Raw genomic sequence first — 21,000 nt, 5'->3', positions numbered from 1 at the left:
ACACTAACATGCAAAAATAGCCAAGTGCATATTGGTTGGGTAATTATGTGTCACTTAGATTTTAGTGCCAGCAGGAAGGATCAGGCTGTTTCCCAGCAACAGACAATGCAAAACATGCGGCATATTCAGCCATCTATGTAACATTTAAGAACTTAATGTATCACAGGTAGCTGCCAGGCTCGGACTGGGACAAGAAATAGGCCTGGACACCCAAGAAAAAGTGGCCCACCCTTCGCCTCAAAAAAGTGCCCCCCTCGCCTCACGACCCTTGACCTCTGATGACATCACCTGAAGTGATTTCATTTGATCCAACCCGAAAGTGACATCCCGGGAAGCGATTAATTGCGACCTTTCACCCCTTGACAAAATAGGAAGTGGCATCAAATAGCATTGTTCCTAAGTACAGTACGAAAAATATGGTTATGATTTCACTAATGTGATATATATTTCATACATGAATGGATCACCATCTAGACTGGCATTTAGCACAGTTCTAAGTATTCCTTTACAAGTCGTATGAAAGTTGTCCATACCTAACTCGGCTTCAGAGCCGATATCTGGTTGGTAGTTTTCTGGCATTTCTCCTGGGCCTGGGGCTAGAACAGCGCTCCAACCAGCGTGCTTTCAGAAGATTCCACTGAGGCTGGACCCAGAGGGCTTGTTTTGCCAGAGCATCGTTCCGGCCCATTTCCTGCACGGAAAATATAGGACTGCAGTTAAATGAGTGTGGCTACTTTTGGTTTAAAATGCCCACAATATCTGGATAGTGTTTAGCCACAGTTGCTAGCACTGTCACAATCCTACAGGGAATAGGGTTATGCAGTTGGACCCAGACGAAGGCCTTACACCTATTTTTAGGATGAAAGCTCTTCTGTAAGCTCGAGGGAGATTGCAGGCGGTCCAGTGATGAGCATCTCTACTCTGCTTTATTCCTCACCATTCCCAACTTTTTACTGAAAGCCAAACAAAGGGGAGGTGGGAGGGGGGTTGCAGGAACACCTGCATATCAGTTGGTTGTGAGGATGGACGCTTATGCTGTACTCCTTAGAAGGTTGAAAGGCTAATGCCACAGAATAGCACGGGTAAGCAATCTCAATGATTAAAGAAGGTCTTAGAAGGTTATTTTTAAAATACAAACCTTTGTTCACAGAAAAATGTCAGACGTTATACTTCTGTAAGACTATATACACCCCTACAGATAAGGGGTGTATTGGACACTTTTACTCCCTAAAAATAGGCACATACTCCCAAAAAATAACTTTCAGGAGTAAAAATACTCCCAAAAAATAGGAAATAGACTCACAGGAGCTAATTCCCTGCCTTGCATCCACACAGCTCCATGGACATGTATTGTGGGATGATTCAACCCACGTGTTGCTCTGCCAGTCGGCATCCCTGTGTTCTGATGGTGCCAGAAACACCCAAATGGGTGCAAAGTATGAACCAGCAGTACACACAGTGCCAGTGGAAGAAACTACGGTTATCAATACCTGGTCCGAAAGTGGTAAAATGTGTCTTTCAATGTGCATAAATAACTAGGTGCAAAAAAGTGTTTATTACAAAAGCATTATTGCTTTACAGTTAAAACGTATTTTTAGTTCATTATTAAAGACATCCACATAGAAAAAGCTGTAACCGCTACTAAAAGAATAGCAACACAGATTTAGAATATAAGGCAGCGGCACAATCCTGCATTCAGCACAAGCAACAGCCTGCTTTAATGTGTTCCCCTCAAATCTCCAGGCAGTGAACAGTCACTAACTAGCCTCTAGGCAAGCAGTGTGTGGGGAACAGGAACTAGCAATGCATATAAAGCAGCTGACACTTAGCTGTGAGTAGCGCCACAGTGAGCCAGTTACGTATTGCGCTAAGACCTGGTGCCCACAGTTCAGCGGGTGAGGGTCTATGCAGCCAGAGTCACTGGCAAAGCCAGGATGTCCCTTATGGTGTCTAACAGTCTTCCCAGGGCTATGCAGCGATGCTGCAGGATCTTAGCCACCGGGTCCAAAGCGCTGAACGCAAAAGGAGGGACAGTACATTGGCCGCTCCGCGGACACTAAGGTTTTCCCCATAGGACACAAACAGGCCACAAAGTAACTGTTCCATTTACCAGGTATGATGCGCCTTCACCCGTGCGGCTCTAATGCACAAGTGAGATTTCAAAGATTAAGATGTGTTCCTGCCCTTGTGCTATCTGGATTCTGGGCTTTGGCTACCTCCTCTGAATTGTGTTGTGTGGTTGTGTGTTTATGTGCACACTGATGAATATGGGCGTGTGGCACATGCAAGGAGGGACAGATCCAGGTGCTAGGTAGCATTCAATCTTTCCATGCTGGACAGCATTTAGACAGTGTGGTTTCTTCAGGGCAGGGGCAAGATCCAGATATGTCTGAATCTCAATACCATTCTTTGTTGCAAAGGGTAGAGAGAGAGAAGCTGTGCCCAAAGAGCCACAGAGATAGGTTTGGCCCTAAATCAATCAATCAATCAATCAATACATGTGCAATGGTTTGCGATCCACAAGGTATGCCCATCGCAGGGTGGGAGGAGGGGGTGGGGTTGCAGGCCCACCATTCTTAAAGGGGCTCCAACAGGACAGCATTTCATGGTGATGCCGTATGGTGAAGTGTTTTGTACAGAAAAAGGTGACCCTCAAAGGCCCGGCATTATCAATCGCTACATAGGACTGGACAAGAGTAACATGACCTCAAGGATTTATGGCAATAAGTGTAGGGTTAATCCTGACTCTAAGATGAGGATGTTGATAGGCCGACACTGGAGACTAGACTGTTCCGTGATTCCCAAAAAGCAGAAGTGAACACGCTCTTCCCACTCCAGAAGGTGGACCCTTTATAATCATACAGTGTTCTTGGTTATAGGGTAAAGAGGTGACGCCAGGGAGGGAGTTACAAACCACATACATATTCTGACAACAAACAAAAGAGATATCCCCGAAAGGAGAAAGCACTGGCGAGTCAAGTTTTGTTTGTTTGTTTATTTATTTGTTATGCGCACCAGACCCGTAGGTAAAAGGGCGCAGCAGTATGAAGATGCAAAGCTTACATAGTTACAAATATACACCAGGTACAGAAATGACATAAATACAGAGTATACAGAATGTGCAAATATATACAGAAGTAAGATGGAAGTTTTCTTTCCTGATTTTTCCAATGACAAGTGAGGGTTATTTTGTCACGGCAGTGGAGCGTCTACTGAGGGCTCTCAACCACAAGTCTTGAAAGGGTCCTTTCTGTGCACTGGTTTGAAGAACGCATGCGGGCCTTAATTTGGTGTGAAATCCTCTGCAGCTTGACAAGGAGTACAGGCACTTTTCATCACTTGTCACATTGCAGGATGTCCCATTATTTCCACCTATTAATTTCCAACACACTTCATATTTGAAAATTATATGTTCTTGAGCTTTTTAAAGCAAAGTACAAATGTAAGCTCAAATTAATATGATTGTTTCAAATCAGAACACCGTGTTCTAATTCCGTGACCATTCTCAAGTTCTCGAAGACATCATATCTGTGCTTAGGATTGCGATCCCCTACCCTTTTCTACTCTATTTTATGGCATATTTTAAATACATTTATGAACTGCACCATTTGAACAAAAAAAATCATGCTGTCATACACAATGGGAGTCATTACGAGTGTGGCATTAAGGGGTTAACGGCGCCGGAAAAGGTGCCGGAGCCGTCAACCCCTTAACGCCTCACTACGAGTCTGCTCGAAGGAACCCGCTAAAGGCACCTGGTTTTACGAGGGGCCCTTAGCGGGTCCTGCAAGCTGGCCAGGGTGCTAACAACGGGCCCATTATTAACGGGCTTGTTGGTAGCACCCTCCCCATTCCCATTGAGCCCTATGGGGGCTCGAATGAGAATGAGGATGTACCGGGTCTGGGTTCCTTGAATGAGGAATTACCGGGTCCTCCAAGTTTGGAATGGCCTGGTAATTCCTCATTCGAGGATCCGGGACACGGTAGCCAGTAAGGGGGTAGCCATGCCTCTGATAGTGGCATGGCTACCTCCAAACTTGTTGAATCGGCCATTGTGAAGGATGTGCCAGTGAATAGTATAAACCAAGGACAATTTGGTGGAGGCTTCCTTTGGCTTTTTATGTTGCATTGTGAAATGCACTGTGAAGGAGACATCACTCATTGGTCCAATAGTTGTAGGTGGTGTGACATAGGTCACATGGAATCAAAGTTGGATGCCCCGATCAAGCTCTGTTGTTTACTCCTTCTGCCAAGAATTGTGCACACCGGTGTTCCAACATAAAATATAAAAATGGGATCTTCCCACAAACATTAATCAGGATGGTCTCCCTAAATGTCGCTTATCCACTGAATGTGGGACGGTGTACGTTTGGGCATGTGATGGAATGAAGTCTGGTGGTTGCACAGACCCATTATATTTAAAAGAAATGTCTACTCCGTAAAATGCTGCTGCTTTTTTCTCTCTCAGAAAGTGAGATCTGCTAATCAGGCCTCACTTTCTAAATGTTGAACGTATAGCAGACATGGGTTCTCTTGCCTGGGCCCTGTCTACTGGCATAATAGCAGCTCCCTGACAGTTTAACATCATTTCAGCCACACAATAAACGTGCATTCTTCACAACAGACTGCTGGACTCCAAATTAATTCCAACTGCCATCAGCTGTCTTTAACAGCGAGATTCCATGAGCTACGTAATATATAGTTGTGTATCCCCTAAAGACTGGTGGACGTTTGGATAATATAAATTTGAATCTACATCCGGTTTCATTAAATGGATTATCGCCAAAACCATCTGATGACACTTTATCAGCGACTGGATTCCTGTGACTCCTACAATTATCAAAGCTTATGCGTATCGCATTCTAAGACTAGGGGCTCACCCAAATGATGCTGGGCGAGCCCTGGGCGCCTTCTTGTTCTCTGCTTGGGTAGCCTTGACAACTTCCTGGAGCATGCAACATTCCCGCAGCGGGTGGGTTGGTATCTAGGTACGTCAAAAGGGATATCTACCAAATAATAAAGTCACACCAGGGGGCTAATGTCAGGAGTCTTTTTGGTCTCAGGCAGACAGAGGCATTGGCAAATATGGGAAAGCTCAGGGGAGGAGCTGAATCCAAGAGATGCGACCTGCCATCTTGCAAATATTTACACTATCCTTCCTTCCTTCCTGTTCCCCCACCCAGCCTTCTGCAGGCAAAGCACTATGGGAGCTCAACGCAAGACACTTGTTACATCAGTCAGGATATGCATCTTACAGAAGACTTAGGGTGGACCAATCCGCTATGGAATCCTGACTGTATAAGGGGTGTAGCCCAACCCATTATTTGAATCATCTATGGTGTCATTTCAAACAAATAATTCTTTGGAACCTAATTGGGGTACCAGTCTTAAGTTCCTAATCACTGGTGGGGTGGAAGATAATGATCTCCAAAGAGGGAACACAACCTTTCCCCAAATCCCAACATTTGGGGTGACCCGCTACTGGAAAGCCTGCCTGCTGCTGAACTACTATAAGCAAAACACTGTAAGTGAAACACTGTAAGTGAACCACTTGTAAGTGAAACACTTTCCCTTGAGGCCATCAACAAGGCCCCACTGCGCTACATGTTCAGCAAGATTAGTCTTGGGCTTGGTCAATCACTTTGAACCAGTTTCGGGCTGCATCAACTGCTCTATTGACGTTTCAAACCCCTGCATGGCACAACAGAGCTGCCTGCGACTGTGCATGTTTCCGAACCCCTTTGATCCACCGGCTCCACATCGACTGCCTGTTCTTCGGCAATCTGATAACTTTCAAACGCCCCACGTCACTGGACCCAAACTGGCTTACCACTACAGTTGAATGAACGCGTTGAGACGCCCTCAAGCCAGCACACCGAGAGCACCTGCATGTCGCCTGTTTCAAAGCTTCTTTTGAATCCCCAACGGATTGCTGCTTGTTGAACAAGCATTATTTGCCTTCTGTCGAAACCATTGGACTCCATAAGGACTTCATGGGATGGGTCTGGAGCAATTACAGGCACGGGTAATACCAGTCTCTGTGATAGTGGCAGTTGTCTGGCTATAGGGGCCTGATCTACCGGTAGTGCAGGCCTGCTGATAGATCACAGACCCTACTGGCAGACTTGGAGTTGGCCGGTCTGCAAAAGTGCCAGTACATGCTGTTACCAGTACCTTATTTCTGGACCAGCCAACTTGTAATGAGGGCCTAAGTCTGTGGTTAACCTGAAAACAAGGGTTGTTTTTGTAGTTTTGAGCAACTGACTTGGAGCCCCCAGCTTAAACACGTAAACACATACCCTAATAAATTGTAAGTCAAATGCTGAACCACTCCACTCAATCATTTTCCTCTGCAATGTAATGATTAGCAAAGTGGGGCAGATCTTATTTTATGACATCATGGGGAGAAGTAGCAAGAAACAGATGATTCTGTAATTGTTCTAACCCTCTGCCCTACAACAAGCTCAAGGAAGTGAAAGTTGCCCTAATTCAAGACCGCTCTACTACTGAGTCAGTCCTCTAACAGGACTATCTAAAGAAGGTCTTAATAGTAGTATATGGATCTGTCACCTGCTTATTACGATAAGAAAGCATGCTTAAATGTATGTTCAGCACAATCATACCATCGTGCCTCACCTTCCTACCCACAGGCTACTCAGATCTTTGCGAAAGAAATTTGACTATAACAGTGAGGATATTTTTTATCCATAAAGCCTTGAATCAAAATATGGCATGCAAATGTGCGGTCAAAATACACTTAGAAAACACTACTTGGTGTGGATGGCCTGAATTCCATTTCAAAGATTGCGACCATGCATTCTATTTTAGATAAATAAGCCTATAGTAAGCCATGGCACGTTTCTCGATTTCTTTCAAATTCTTAGGATTTCAAAATTCCCACGAGACCATAAGCTCTCTATTGGCAAAGGCAGGAAGGACGCCCTGAAGCTCAACATCAGACTCTTCAAAAAAGGTACTGTTAGAACTCAGCCCAAGGATGAGCACATGACAAATGTATTGGTAGTTTTCAATCGCATTGAACATCCAAGATATCCATGCGATCCGACCTCCCGCTCACTGCCACGCCCCCGCCCTCTCTCACAACTCAACAGGGAATCCTTGCAACATATAGTGACATTAATACACCTCTTGATCTGCTGAGGACATCACTGTATCTAAGCTCTGAATTTACCTCCACAATTAATAGAATTGCATCATACTCTTTAGAATGTTCTGATACAAATGGAAAACATAAAATGGACACAGTGTTTCTCAAACAGATAATCTTATATAAGGTTCTGAGATCAGGAAACATGGAAACTCGACACCGAAATCACCCACAATATACATTATTAAATCTAGATAACATTTCTCATTTTCCTACTTCAATTCCCAACTTACATTACAAATTATCCATCTTCAAAAACTCCCAACAGATCATAAAGATTCACATTAAATGCAGCTAAAGAGGGGGAGAAAGGCGGATTTTGGAGGGGCTTTTCAGTCAGAACATGAACCTTGAAACTACCAAAACACTGACATCGCTCATTACTGTCAGGAACATGTGAATATCAAAGATACCATCTTTAGATTAATAGATGTCTGTCCAAGCAGATCACGTCAGCACTTGAAGAACTTTGTGCACCTAGCTTTCTCCGGCACGACACCCTACAATGGCCAGTGTGTCACACTCGTTCGGGATCATTGCCGTCCTTCTCCAGTCCTACACATTTGCTGACCAGGGGAAATGAAAGGGAGCCCACCAAGACATCCTCAACCAAATGTCTCGTTCAACCCAGATCCAGTTAAACAGAATGGGTAATCCTAAATAAGGATAGGGTGACCACTCGGGCTTCCCGAATTCCAGCCATCCCTAACAATGACATAATGCTCCAAACATGAGAGGAACATACAAACCCTAGAACGTATGACCCCAAACAATGATTGCTGAAAATCCTCACATTCCACTCTTTAACTTGCCACACCTCAAACTCCCACCTCACTCATCAGAACCATATGCCTGTAAGGCAATACAAACCCTTTACATTACCATTCCTCCCCACAACTAGAGACAGTTGCTCTAATACTACCAGAGACTCTTGCCCATACATATCCTAGACATATATCTATCTAGCTTCATAATCTCCCCCACCACTCAACTCTCCTTATATACTGCAAAAAAAGAGTTCGCAACTGCAAGTCATCTTCTGCCCATGATAGCGAATGAGTTCAAAGACTGCAATCTCAACCTTCTTTTCCTCAAACATGGAACCCTCGATCAGACCATAATTGACCCCCACATCCTTCAGGGATTTAGCATTATTCACCTTGTAAAGGAAGAAAGAAATAACTGGTGGTCCATTGCCCTAATTCTGTTTAATGGTTGAACAGGGAGGCCCATTTTCTACCAATCCTCCTTCTCTTTGAATTGATTGTGATCAATTTGAAATCATCACCTTTTAATGAGTTAAGGATTTATACTGCCTATCAATGTATCTGGCATCCATTGATAAACGAAAGCGATGCTAGAGTAAAAAGGGTGGGAGTAATCTTATCAAGGAGAAAAGTTGAGGAAGCATATTTTAAGCTGGGGTCGGGTCCGGAGGTACTTACTAAACACACCCAAGTTTGGCTTTGAGGGTTACTTAGATATTATCACCCTGCCTTATGCATAGGCACGTTATATGGAGCTAAAGAGGGGTACATTGAGGGTAGCTAAATTTAATAGCACCTGGGGGAGACTGAATTCAAGTATTTTCACAGTATCTGGACAGGGCGAAGACACGGTTCTACATTTTATGTTATTGTGTGATGGCTTAAAGACTTTAAGGACCAGATATTTGAAGCTTATCTTTAATCTAGCACACATACGTAGTATTAGTGTTGCAATGGATTCCTGTAAGTCAACTAAGGACATGAATGTCGTCCATTATGGGGCAAATATATCCACTGTGCTTTGTTACACAGGAAAAAAGATGTTAAATCTCTTGGAAGCCCCTCTTTAGGTCTGTCCTGACAGAAACTAGATAATTGATACATTCTATACTCATCATTATTTGCCTGCAATGGTTTGCAAATAAGTAACTATATACTTGTGTGCTTTAAAAGAAGATAGATTGGACATGTTTGATGTGGTTGAGCTATTTCAATTTTAAATCTCTAATTTAATGATATTAAATGTGCTTTCTCTTTTTTATTTACTTTTATCCTGGCTGAACTGTATTGTCGCATAATGCTATTGTGATACTAATACAAGTTAAGGATGTGTGTTACATACCCACAACCCCAAAGGATAACAAGTTGTTTATGAAACAATAGATCGATGAATCATCAAACACATCACAGAACACAATGAGCATATGTTCCCTAGGAATTCTGAGCTCCACTGGGGAGATGGCTCTGATGCCCAAAAGTCCCACTTCTCAGCATTTGACTGGGATAATGGCCTCAATCAATATTGCACACAAACAACTTATGATAAAGGAATTATCATTGACCTCACTACTGCCAAACCAAGCACCCTCCTTAGCGAAAATCCGCTAAGAGTTGATTGTTCATCTAATCAACACTTATTGACTGTCCCATCTTCAACTGTATAGTCTTGAAGCTTTGGTCTTCATATTAAGCCAGAATAAAAATGTGGATTCGAAAAACGAAAGCCAAGACCCGACTAAACTTGAACAATGTCTATAGTGACCAGTGGCTCATCTAGAAACCTTGAGAACTTGAAGGAGCTCTCTTGTCCCAGAAAGAAACATGATCTGGCATTATGTAAGAGCTTGAACGCGGCACTCTGAAGAAAAGAAACTGCAACTTGTTTTGCTTCAGCTCTTTACACAGGGAGAACATATTTGCTAGCAAATTAAAGACAATTGAGATAAAACTCCCTACCCCAAAAAAAGTTACTAGATGTAGGAGTTTTTAGAAAAAGCTACACACGCCAAAGCGGAAACGGGTCAAAGCTCAGGTTGACTCAGCTAAAAAAAAAAAAAAATTGAAGAAATAATGCAGTTTAAGGCACGCCTCCAACCGCTTTCCTACTAATGTCTTTTCCCATTAAAGATTTTTTTTTTTTACTTTGCATGAACAATCCACCACATTCACCTCAACTTTTGTGAACTCAAAGTAAGTTGTCAGGATTTCAATCCTGTAGGGGGCATCCAGAGATGCTTCAAAAACAGTAGCCTTGCTCAAACTAACACATTTTATGGAAGATCCGATACCCAGCACAAGATATTTATTCCGTATTTTAAAAAGCAATGCTTCCAATGTATTCCCTTTGCATACCCCCACATTCTTTAAATCAATCAATACGTTTATTTTCCAAAATACACATAGCATTGCCTAATTTTAATGTAAAACTTTTAAGCTTTTAAGAGCCACAACAGTTTACCAAATTGTGCCAAAGAAATGTAACAGCAATACATCAATTACAAGAGACTTCTTTAAATAACATAATGCTAGTCTCTTTCTTATAACCAGTTATCATTGTGCAAAAAAATCAAATAAATAAATAAAATACACATCAAGCTGCTAGCTTTCAAACAGTGGGCCTCATTACGACCTGGGCAGTAAGGGATTACTGGTACCGGTAAGGGCACTGGTACCAGTAATCCCTTACCGCCCTACTACGAGTTCCCTTTGCAGGTCCTCCCTTAATGCCTGGTTTTACGGACAGGACCCGCAAAGGGACCTCAGAGCTAATAACGGTACTGCAATTTGCGGTACCATTATTAGCGCCTTGCCCATTCCCGTAGAGCCCTATGAGGGCTCAAATGGGAATGCGGAAGGGCCCTGGTGAATGGGGAATTACCGGCCTCGCCAACCTTGGAATGGGGCGGTAATAGCTCCATTATCCAAGGCAGAGTCAGTGAGGTTTTGGAGGCAGCCATGGCGCTAATAGCACCATGGTTACCTCCAACCTCGTAATGACCCCCAGTGTGAGGAATGGAGATGGGAAGAAAGTTCAAAGCCAATGATGGTAACATTGGACCTCATTACGAGTATGGAGGTAGTCAGTATTAATAAGGGCATGGCTGCCTCCATACCGGGTTCCAGTACCGGGTTCTGTGAATGAGGAATTACCGGGTCATTCCGACCTTGGAGGACCCGGTAATTCCTCATGCACAGAACCATTCCCCATTCCCATTTGAGCCCCCATAGGGCTCAATGGGAATGTGGACGTAGCTAATAATGGGCCCATAATAGCGGGCCGTTATTAGCTCCTTGGTCCCCTAACGAGACCCGGAAAGGACGTCTGGTTTTACAAGACGTCTGTTCCGGGTCCTGCTAGGGGCCCTCATAATCAGGCATCCCGTAATGAACGGTGCCGGTCCTGTACCCGCACCCTTCATTACGGGAGCGCAAGCCTCGTAATGAGGCTGTGTTCTTATGAAATGCTTCATGTTAGACTCGAGTTTCTAGCACTGTAACAACAGGTGTTATTATCACCCCATTGTGAATAGTACTTGGGATATCAAGCGCGGAAGCATGAAATGGCAAGTTGGTTGGGCCACAAGTTTCAAACTTGCAAAGAGGAGGACCCCACACCCATTTTAGAGAACAGCACTTTATCTATGTAGCTACCCACTCTTGGTGTGCCAACATAGCGGGAGCAGGGATACAAGAGGTGTGTGTTTTCTGTGATGCTTACAATATATAGCCGAAGTCATGAACTAAATGATAACATGCATGCCCTATGTGTTCTAATGTCTTGAAAGTTTGAACATGTTACAACAACGCATAGGCCTCATTACGAGGTTCGAGGTAGCCATGGAGCTTTTAGCTCCATGGCTGCCTCCAAAACCCTTCCAACTCCGCTGTGATGAATGGAGTAATTACCGGTCCATTCCGAGTTCGGAGGGACCGGTAATTCCCCATTCAACAGGGCCATTCTCCATTCCCATTTGAACCCCCATAGAGCTCAATGGGAATGGGGAAGGCGTTAAAAACGGTACTGCAAATTGCGGTACCGTTATTAGCTCTAGAGTCCCTTTGCAGGTCCCGTCCTTAACACCTGCAAAAACCAGGCGTTAAGGAAGGACCCGCAAAGGGAACTCGTTGTAGGGAGGTAAGGGATTACCGGCACCGGGGCCCTTACCCGTGCCGGTAATCCCTTACCTCCCACCTCATAATGAGGCCCAAAGAAATGATCAAACTATTGTTTAGAACATAACACATGAACAATATTTTGCATCTTTTAGGATGGACTGAATACAGTTGAGTCTTTGTACTCTAAAGTTTGAATTTGTATCCATATTTCAGAAGTTCCTTTAAATATGCCAATATTTGGGCCTTTTTGACTATATGGTTCGAGCACCCTCACAATGCAATATAAGAAAAACAAACTTGTACTAAGGAACATTAGCACAATAACCGCGATAGGCATCTTGGACCTATGGTGGGGAGTGTGTTTCCAAAGGTCAAGCTCTGAAATTTTCCAGCACCCGTTCCGTCATCTGTAGCATTGCACAATATCACAGCAAGACTTCACCAGGCCATTCCGAAAGGCGGGGAGCTGTTCATTTAAACAGCAAATGAATCGACCTTTCCCTTATCAATTGTGGGAAAACCCTGGTAAGAAAGACTTGATGAAGTTTTAAGGGATCCAGAGCTCTTCCACAGGACCATGTGATCCTTAATATTTTTCCTACATTCTGGGACGCCCACACTATCTCTCTTCGACTTCAACCGCGCAAATAAAAAAATAAAAAAATGTGTATGGGTCCATTGGATTGATTGCAAGTGACTCTACACCAGGATTCTATAACTCCCGGTCTTGAGGGCCGGAATCCGGATGGGTTTTCATGATATCCCTAATTAACATTCGTGAGAACAAATTTGCATACATTTAGAATCAGTGTATGCACATTTATCTCATGAATATTAATGAGGGGTGTCCTGAAAACACTAGTATTCTGGCCCTCGAGGTCTGGAGTTAGACTACACTCTACTATTATTAACTGTTCTGCTAGTCCCTTTCCCCTCTACCTTACTGAATGTGAAAGAGGGTGAATGTAGGGTTATACATAGATTGGGGCTGCATGCTTTTTGTAAATACCTCTGAACTGGTGCAAGATGCTATTTAAGAGACTGCAGGGAGTCCCCAGAACATGTATCCCTGTCTAGCACAAGTCCATTCACAAAAGAAACTATTAGGAGTATCAGGGATTAACAGCATGGGGGCAATGCTATATAACTCAGACGTACATACATTGATATTCCTATTTTGATCTATGGGTCTATTGCTCAACGCAAACTGATCCCCATTGAATGTGCTTGGAATGAGTGCAATTTAACAAGCATGTGCATAATGCGCGACCCCTGGGGGGTCAACATGTACATTTGCTCTCCATATGTGAAACACAAGGCAAAATGGTGCAGCACGTTATTCCCCGGCATACACTGCCGTGGTCACTTTCTCTGTCCCCTCATTGATGTCCCCTCATCGTGGGGGTTCCCCTATGAATGTCCCTTGCAGCCCCCCCATGCCCCTCTTAAAATGCCCTTTCCTTATGTTCAACGCTGCAGCATTAGGCATGCTTCCGCACATGTTGACCACCAGCTGATGTCAAGCAGTGGAAGGTGGGGGTCAGTTTCTGTCAACCTCCTTAATCAATAAATGAGTTAGGGGCTGTTGCAAGCAAATCTGTCTTTGGGCGGGTGAGACCCTGGCCCTCATTACAACTCAGGCGTTAAGGGTTTAACGGCGCCGTCGGCGCCGTTAACCCTTAACGCCTGATTACAAGTGTCCCTTTGCGGGTTGGTGTTTAACGCCTGCTTTTAGCAGGCGTTAAAAATCCAACCCGCAAAGGGACTTTGGAGCTAATTACGGCACCGTAATTTACGGTGCCGTAATTAGCGCCTTCCCCATTTGCATTATGCCCTATGGGGGCAAAAATGGGAATGGGGAAGGGCAAATGGTGAATGGTGAATTACCGCCCCACTCACCTTGGAATGGGGCGGTAATTCCGCCGTCCTCCATGGCGGAATCGTAACCTTAGCGGCATGGACCATGGTGCTAATAGCACCATGGTCCTCCGCCAAGGTTGTAATGAGGGCCCCTGTTTATGATCCTATTGCAATAGGTTACAAGCCATAGAATTCAATCGCCCAACTGCACTCCTTCAGATGAATTTGGATAGACTTGGCCTGCCAAAAATCAGGATGAATCACAATTTATAGTCCGTCCGTCACCTTCCGTAAATATCATTGGCCAACATTGTGTTTATTTTATGCCGTTTGTGTTCAATTTTGAGGATAGAAAATTTTATTTTCTTAGAGACCAAATATTACTAGTCGGCTTGAAAATGCATCACACTATTATATGATATATATTTTATTTATAGCGCACCTATACACTAGTGTTTCAAGGCGCAACGAGGCAAGAGAGGTGAACAAGGGAGGACAAGACAGCCATCTTACTAGGCCAAGTGACATTGAGATTGCGCAAGTTTAGGGGAGAGGGAGGGGGACAAGTGCCAGGGGAAAGGGAGGAGGAGAAGTGCGTGACATAGGATCAAGGAATAGAAAAAAAGAGTGTGGTCAACAGGTGGCAGTGCAAGGGTTAAGTGCAGACAACAGGTGTTGGATAACAGCAAGTAGGGGGACTGTAGGGTTGCAGATACAACCCCATGAGCAGGATTGCTAGGAGGCAGTGCAAGTGAACGACTGGGAGGGCAGGGACCTGGGTCAAAGGTTCAGAGGGGGTAGCCAGGTAACCAATGCTGTATCAGACAGGAGATCAGCAGGGAAGATCAACAGAGAAGGGGAAGAGAGATGGCAGAAACAAAGAGGAAAGTCGTGAACTCCATGTGCACTGCAACTGTACATGGAGTTCATATGAAAAGGAAAATTACCAGCCCACTAGCAAATAAAGGCACGAACCAGACGGCATTGAACGATTCAATGCTATGTTGACAGCAACCATAGATATTTCTGGTTTTAAAGGGCCAAAAGACAAACACACCTCCTGCGCCCTCCCATCTCATGCCTATCAAACTCCCCCCTACTCATCGTTGTCGCCAGGCTACTAGCTGTGCCATGGCGCCCTGGACTACAGTGGCAACGTTTGTGATTCAGACAAAAAAATATTCCCAAAGGAGCGAGTCAAAATCAGCCATTTTTTCTTACAGAAGCAGAGAGCACTCTACTCGTTAAAAGACACACATTACATTATTCTATACATCCAAAATAGACCGATGTTTCAGAACAGAACTGTCACCTTACCAGCATTAACCCAATAGGACATGGACCCTGGTCATTTTGACATGAAGCATGAGCAAAGCGATCTAGGGGCCATGCATCCATATAGGCCTTATATGTGGTGTTTAAAAGAAACATGTGACTTTATTTGTATTCTGCATAATAATAACCTTTCACCCTTAGCTGTGTTTTTGCATTCTGACCTTGCCTCCTCGAGTCACAGCCACACATCATTATTGTCAGCAATATTTATTTTCATTTTTATGTAATGTTTTGTCTTTATTTTGAAATCTGGAACTTTAAATGACTTTGCTGTATATTGCAATGTGTACAGTAAGTATGTACATTGCCTCCAAATTGGAGATGACTGTTGATTACTGTTGCAAAGAGCCACATGAATTTGTTTTTTTTCGGTTTCCTTTTTTTTTGAATGAACTCAAATGAACCATGTTCGCGCAATAAATATTTTGTGTGAATTAACCATTTAGTGTGGCAGTGCTACATCATAAATAGAAATGTGGACATGTCGGGATTTCTTACTGGAAATGACAGGTTTAAATTAGCTGCATGTCAGGAGCACTTTTTTATTTACCTTACCATCAATGTGCAATAATTGATATACGTGGGAACGATATTTGCATGAGCTTAACATGGGGTTCTCACATAAGCTTTGCTCTGAAGATCCACCTAGACTACAGGCCAACCAACGGAAAACACTACCCCTACCAGCTATTCAATTGATGTTTCTTTGTTGCAGAAAACACAAGTCTGCCATCTTAGTGCAGTAAGAGAGCACCTTCCACAAAGTGCCATAAGAAACTAAGGGTCTCATTACAAGTATGGTGGAGCAGGAACAAATTGGTGGTAACAGAATTACCACCACTTTTCCTATCCTGGGGGATTTACTTCCAGCAAATTGCTGGAGGTAAATCCTCCAACTCACAGATGAAAAATCTGCAAAATCGGTGGAATTATCGCAGCGTATTTACCGCTGCAGTAATTCTGCCAAACAATCCCCATAGAGTCCTATGGACTCGATACAAATGGGGATTTACACCACCACTTGTAATCTGGTGGTAATTCTGCTGGACCAAGTGGTGGTAACGGTAATTCAGCTTCAGGATTTACTGCCTTGATACCACCAAACTCGTAATAAGGACCTAAGTTTGCACATCTTAGAAATGTGTCAAGATTTTGGCAGACTATCCTTTTAGGACTGAGAAAGGTTAAGAAATATTGGAAAGCAGAGAATTTTGCAGGGGTCTCAAACGGAACACATGATTGGGACCCTTGCTTCAATTGGATATTCACTAACCTCAAAGCATGTATTCATTTGGAGCACACTCATTCACCCCGTCCTGGCCAGCTCGCAACCTGCAAAGAAAGAGGAGCGAGAGCAGAAGTCAGATATCACCAATTAACCAGGAGGATCAACCTTTCAATTAAAGATCATTTCTATCGTGATTTGATCGCAGCTGAACCCTTTACTTGGAATCGCTGTTGCACTTTGTTCTGCTCGTCTACTTTATCGAGCTGCAAGATCACACAAATAAACAACTCAGTGTGTGAGGGAAAACTGCATCTGTAAAGCCACCTTGATGATAAACACCTTTGTGGCTGACCAGTTTCTAAAAATATCAATGCAACAGGGGATTTTGCATTGTGCAAGATGTGTTTGGAAAAAAAAGCAATCCATGACCAGCTTGCATCAAAAGATTCCTTTCCAACACTAAAACAGATTTCTTTTTCTATTCTGTAAAAGTTCTTTATGCTAGGTTTGGAGAGGATCTATGTATGCAGTCTTGCAATTTAAAAATGTACATCTACATAAACAATTAATAATCAAGACACACATTGGTTAGAACCTAACATACATTTTCAGAGCAAGTAAAAAGAGGTGACTCCCCCTTTATAAAGATTGAAAGATTTCTCTTGTGTAAGGCGTAGAAACTGTGGATGCTGTAACACTCCGGTTCAATGTATCATTGCTATAAGAGAATTCATGGTATCCCTGTTAGATACCAGGTTACCAGCTTCAAAACAAAAAGAAAATAATGAAATGATTACAAAGACTCATTCAAAATACTTGAAACATGAACAATAATTTCTACTCTAGCAACAACAATCAGCAGACTGACACTAGGAATAAAGAAATTGAAGTGTATTCGATTCAGGCTATCACAGGGCTGCACAGGGAGTTTCTCAGATGGTGGGGGGATATACTGCACAATCCCATACGGTGGCACAAACTATTCATGGGAAGCGATGGGTGGGGCGAGGGGGAAATCAGTGCACAATTCTAGATTTAAAAATGGTACGGTTTTGAAGTGTACTTTATAATTATTACTTTTTTAACACATGATACATTTGTTTTAGTGGCATTGCCACTTTCATGTGTTTGTATTATGGGACTGAAATCATGTTTTTAAATAGCAACACACCTGACATGACAGACTTAGTGACTGACTGACTGACTTTAGGCTAGGCAACACTTCACCATTAAACACATGTGACCTGGGAGGCCATAAATAAGGTCCTGAGGGCTGCATTGGGCCCACGGGCTGCAAGTTGTGCCCCAATGGGCCTTTGGCTAACGAGCATCATCACCACACTAAAGGGTAAGATAAGACCACATGTGGGTTAGAATAGATAATGCATTGTGGAGAGAAGAGGACGTAGTAGTAGTTTGTCATGTATATAGCACCTTTATCCCACTAATATGGCCTCAACGTGCTTGTTGAAGTTGGAATGAAATGTCTGTGTGGAACAGGACGTCTGAGACTTGTAGTAATTGAAAGTAAACTACACTGAGAGATAGGCTTTGCCCAAGGTCTTGTTCATTATCGTCATTTGCATGAGCTTGGCTACTTGTGCCATTCACTGCTCTCTGTTTTGTTTCAGTGCCATTTTCTGCGTTGTGGGTATTATATTTAGGAGATCTCTAAAAACTTGGCTATTTGCCTAAACCACACACTTTGGTTGATGTACTGCTGCTTTTTCCTCTCTCCGGATAATCTGTCTTATGATTGTGTAACTGGTTGTAACAGCGCCCTGATGCCTCTGGGTTTAGTGCGCTTTAGAAATGAAATAAATAAATACATATGAGTCTGCCTTTCCTAATGGACCTCTGAATGCAGCAGATTGTTTTCTTAATTCTGTCAAAGTGCTTTAACTTGTGTAATTATTAGGCTGATCCTCAATCTGAGGAAAATGCTCTTTTTCACATTAGTGCACAAGTATTTTCTGGCGTGTGCAATAGTGCCACTGCCTTTAACATACTCCAGTAACAGGCATCCCACCAGTAGGAAGACCTCTTGAGACTCTTCGCACATACCCGGTATAACATATGCAATTACACAATCTTTGCACCACTCTGAGGTGTTCAACACAGTGAATCAACCAGCGTCTTCAAGCCGCTGCCAGGTTATAAGTGGTGCTTTGGGGTAGTTAATTATTTTAGAAAAAAAAACACGATCAGAGTGTTGGGTTGGCTCCCTCCACTCAGATCCAATTAAAATTACATATCTGGCCCTGCAAGTGTGCCTCTTGTCCACAGGCCTGTTAAACACGTTACAACAGTGTTTGCATTATCCATGTCTATGGCTTTTATTGCCCATGTTTAATCGCCAATAACCAGATCATCCTTAAGGAAACTTTATGCTCAACCAATATGAAAGTCTCATTCAATATTTTTACTTTTTATTTTATTGTTTTAAGTGCTGACCTAGGTGTAGAGCAGCAGAGCTCTGTACAGAGTGCGGATAGCCGACATTGGGGCTGGCATTTTTTAACAGAACTGCAGTACTGTGAGGTCTGTGTGTCGATATGATCATCCATTGGAATTAGTCCTTGGTCAGGTGTTGTTGAAAGAGCCATGTTTTGAGAGATTTGCGAAATTGGAGAATTGTGGGCCATTTCAAGATGACACCGGGATCGCTTTCCAGAGGGTGGGTGCAGGACAAGAGAAGGATTGTTTGTGGGTCCTCTCTTTGCAGACGAGTTGTGATTCAAGCCGGTTGGTCAATTTGCTGTGCAAAGAGTGTGTGCCTCCAGATACGCGGAGCTTAGGCGCCAGGTACGCTGGTGACTGCTTTGCATAAGATACATGCAGTCTTGAACAGTATCCTGGCTTGGAGTGGAAGCCAATTTAGTTTGTGTAGGATGGGGTAATTAGGTCACATTTCCATGCTCCCATAATAAAACGTGCTGCAGCGTGGTGGACTGCACAAAACTCAGCAACAGATTTCCCCAAGCTTTCTGTGGATTAATGCTAGGAAAAATGCTATCATATTCTTTGGTTCTCCAGCTTGATTAAAAAGCACAAACTTGTATTTGTATCTGCCAAAATACTATGGCCAACACATCTTTCTTTGAAATAAAGTCTAAGGTGGTCATTGTTTACATTCAATTCAGGAGTTAAAGCAAAGTGTATGGCTTACACACCTCCATTTAACCATTTGCCTAATTGTCCTATTGTTCCAAGGCATAGGTGCGCAGAAAAGCTCCATCTTGGAAGAGCACATGGTTTTATTCCTGCATGAGATGTTCACACAGGTGTAAAACCAATTGATTCTAATAGAAAATGCCTTGAATTTTCTCCTGATAAGTAGCCAGTGGATTCCATTAGAATCCATTATGAAAACGCTGCCTTCAAAGCCCAATTTGCAGGCTGTGTTTTATTTCTCACAAAGCGGAGAGTAAAATTGAAGAGGAAAGCAGGTTTTGCATTGATTTGCTCTTCACCTTTACACTGTGCTTTACAAGTGTTGATAATTATGTGCAGAAGATCCAACAGGAAGTAAGGGCTGACATTTGTGGTCCCCTGCATGCAATTTGCATGTTTTAGAACATTATGCCCTAAATCTTTTTCAATATTTGGAATACCCAGTCTATACAAGTGTTTAACTTTTTGCCATGTTGATTCTCAGTATTTTGGAAAATGTGGGCACATTTTGAAACACTTGGGGTTGCACCCAAAGCAAATAAGGGTATTCCAGACACAGACCCCTTGCTTTCTGTGTCTTAACAGACACAGCACCACTGTCAGATCTCAATGATGATGGGAAACACGGCAGAAATATGTGTCTGGGTTTGCTGATGGTACTCTTGTTCAGAAGAGAATTGCCTACCATGTCGGTGCTGGACCACCCGAGTGGGTGCGCTCAGACCGATGTACGGGGGGGAGTAGCTGCCCATGCCCCTCAAACTGACTGTATAGGAGATAAACTGCAGCCCCCTCAAACCGAATGTATGTAACTATTCGGGTTGATTAATTACTCTAATACTGTGAAAATCAGAAATATAGTGCCTTTTAGAAAAGCGCTTGAAAAGCAATCTATTTTGTGTGGTCAGAATGTCGTGCACAGTAGAGAATATGTCAAGTTGTACATGTTTATCATAAATGATCAAACAATCCAGATTCGAAATTGAGCAGGACTAAGTTCTGAGTAAAAATAGGCTGGTCAGGCATTTTGTAATTTGGTGGCCATTTTTGATAAGACAAGTCAGGCAACTCTAAAATGGATGTTTTGGCATACAAAATGGTCGATTTGTGCTAATCATGATGATGTCAGTGGATAATACTTTCATAGAAGTTCATGGAGAGTCCACTGGTGTAGAATGAGCTTGGTAAAACCTGTTAAGACTAGTTCTGAGTGGCAGCTATGGCAACCAATCAGGGATTGGAAAAGGGGTTGTCTTCAGGTACTAAGGAGAATCAGGATGTTTTATATTGATCATTGCATTATCTCACTTTTTAAAAGATTATAAAAGGAGCTGAAATCTGAGGGAAGTTGG

At 43.1% G+C, this 21,000-nt stretch overlaps 1 protein-coding gene across 3 annotated transcripts in view; it reads right to left on the bottom strand.

Moving 5' to 3' along the window:
• The window catches only part of LINGO1 (leucine rich repeat and Ig domain containing 1), a 6,683,609-nt gene that overhangs the window by 569,019 nt on the left and 6,093,590 nt on the right, over positions 1-21,000 (bottom strand). For all 3 annotated transcript variants that reach the window (XM_069624566.1, XM_069624565.1, XM_069624568.1), the window contains one exon: positions 16,520-16,578. In XM_069624566.1, the coding sequence (XP_069480667.1) occupies positions 16,520-16,552 (33 nt within the window). In that variant the 5' untranslated portion in view covers positions 16,553-16,578. The remainder of the gene's footprint in view (positions 1-16,519; positions 16,579-21,000) is intronic.

The sequence above is a fragment of the Ambystoma mexicanum genome, chromosome 11 (genome assembly GCF_040938575.1).
Source record: "Ambystoma mexicanum isolate Mex_15411 chromosome 11, UKY_AmexF1_1, whole genome shotgun sequence".
Lineage (NCBI taxonomy): Eukaryota > Metazoa > Chordata > Amphibia > Caudata > Ambystomatidae > Ambystoma > Ambystoma mexicanum.
This window is presented reverse-complemented; position numbering and strand designations above follow the sequence as displayed.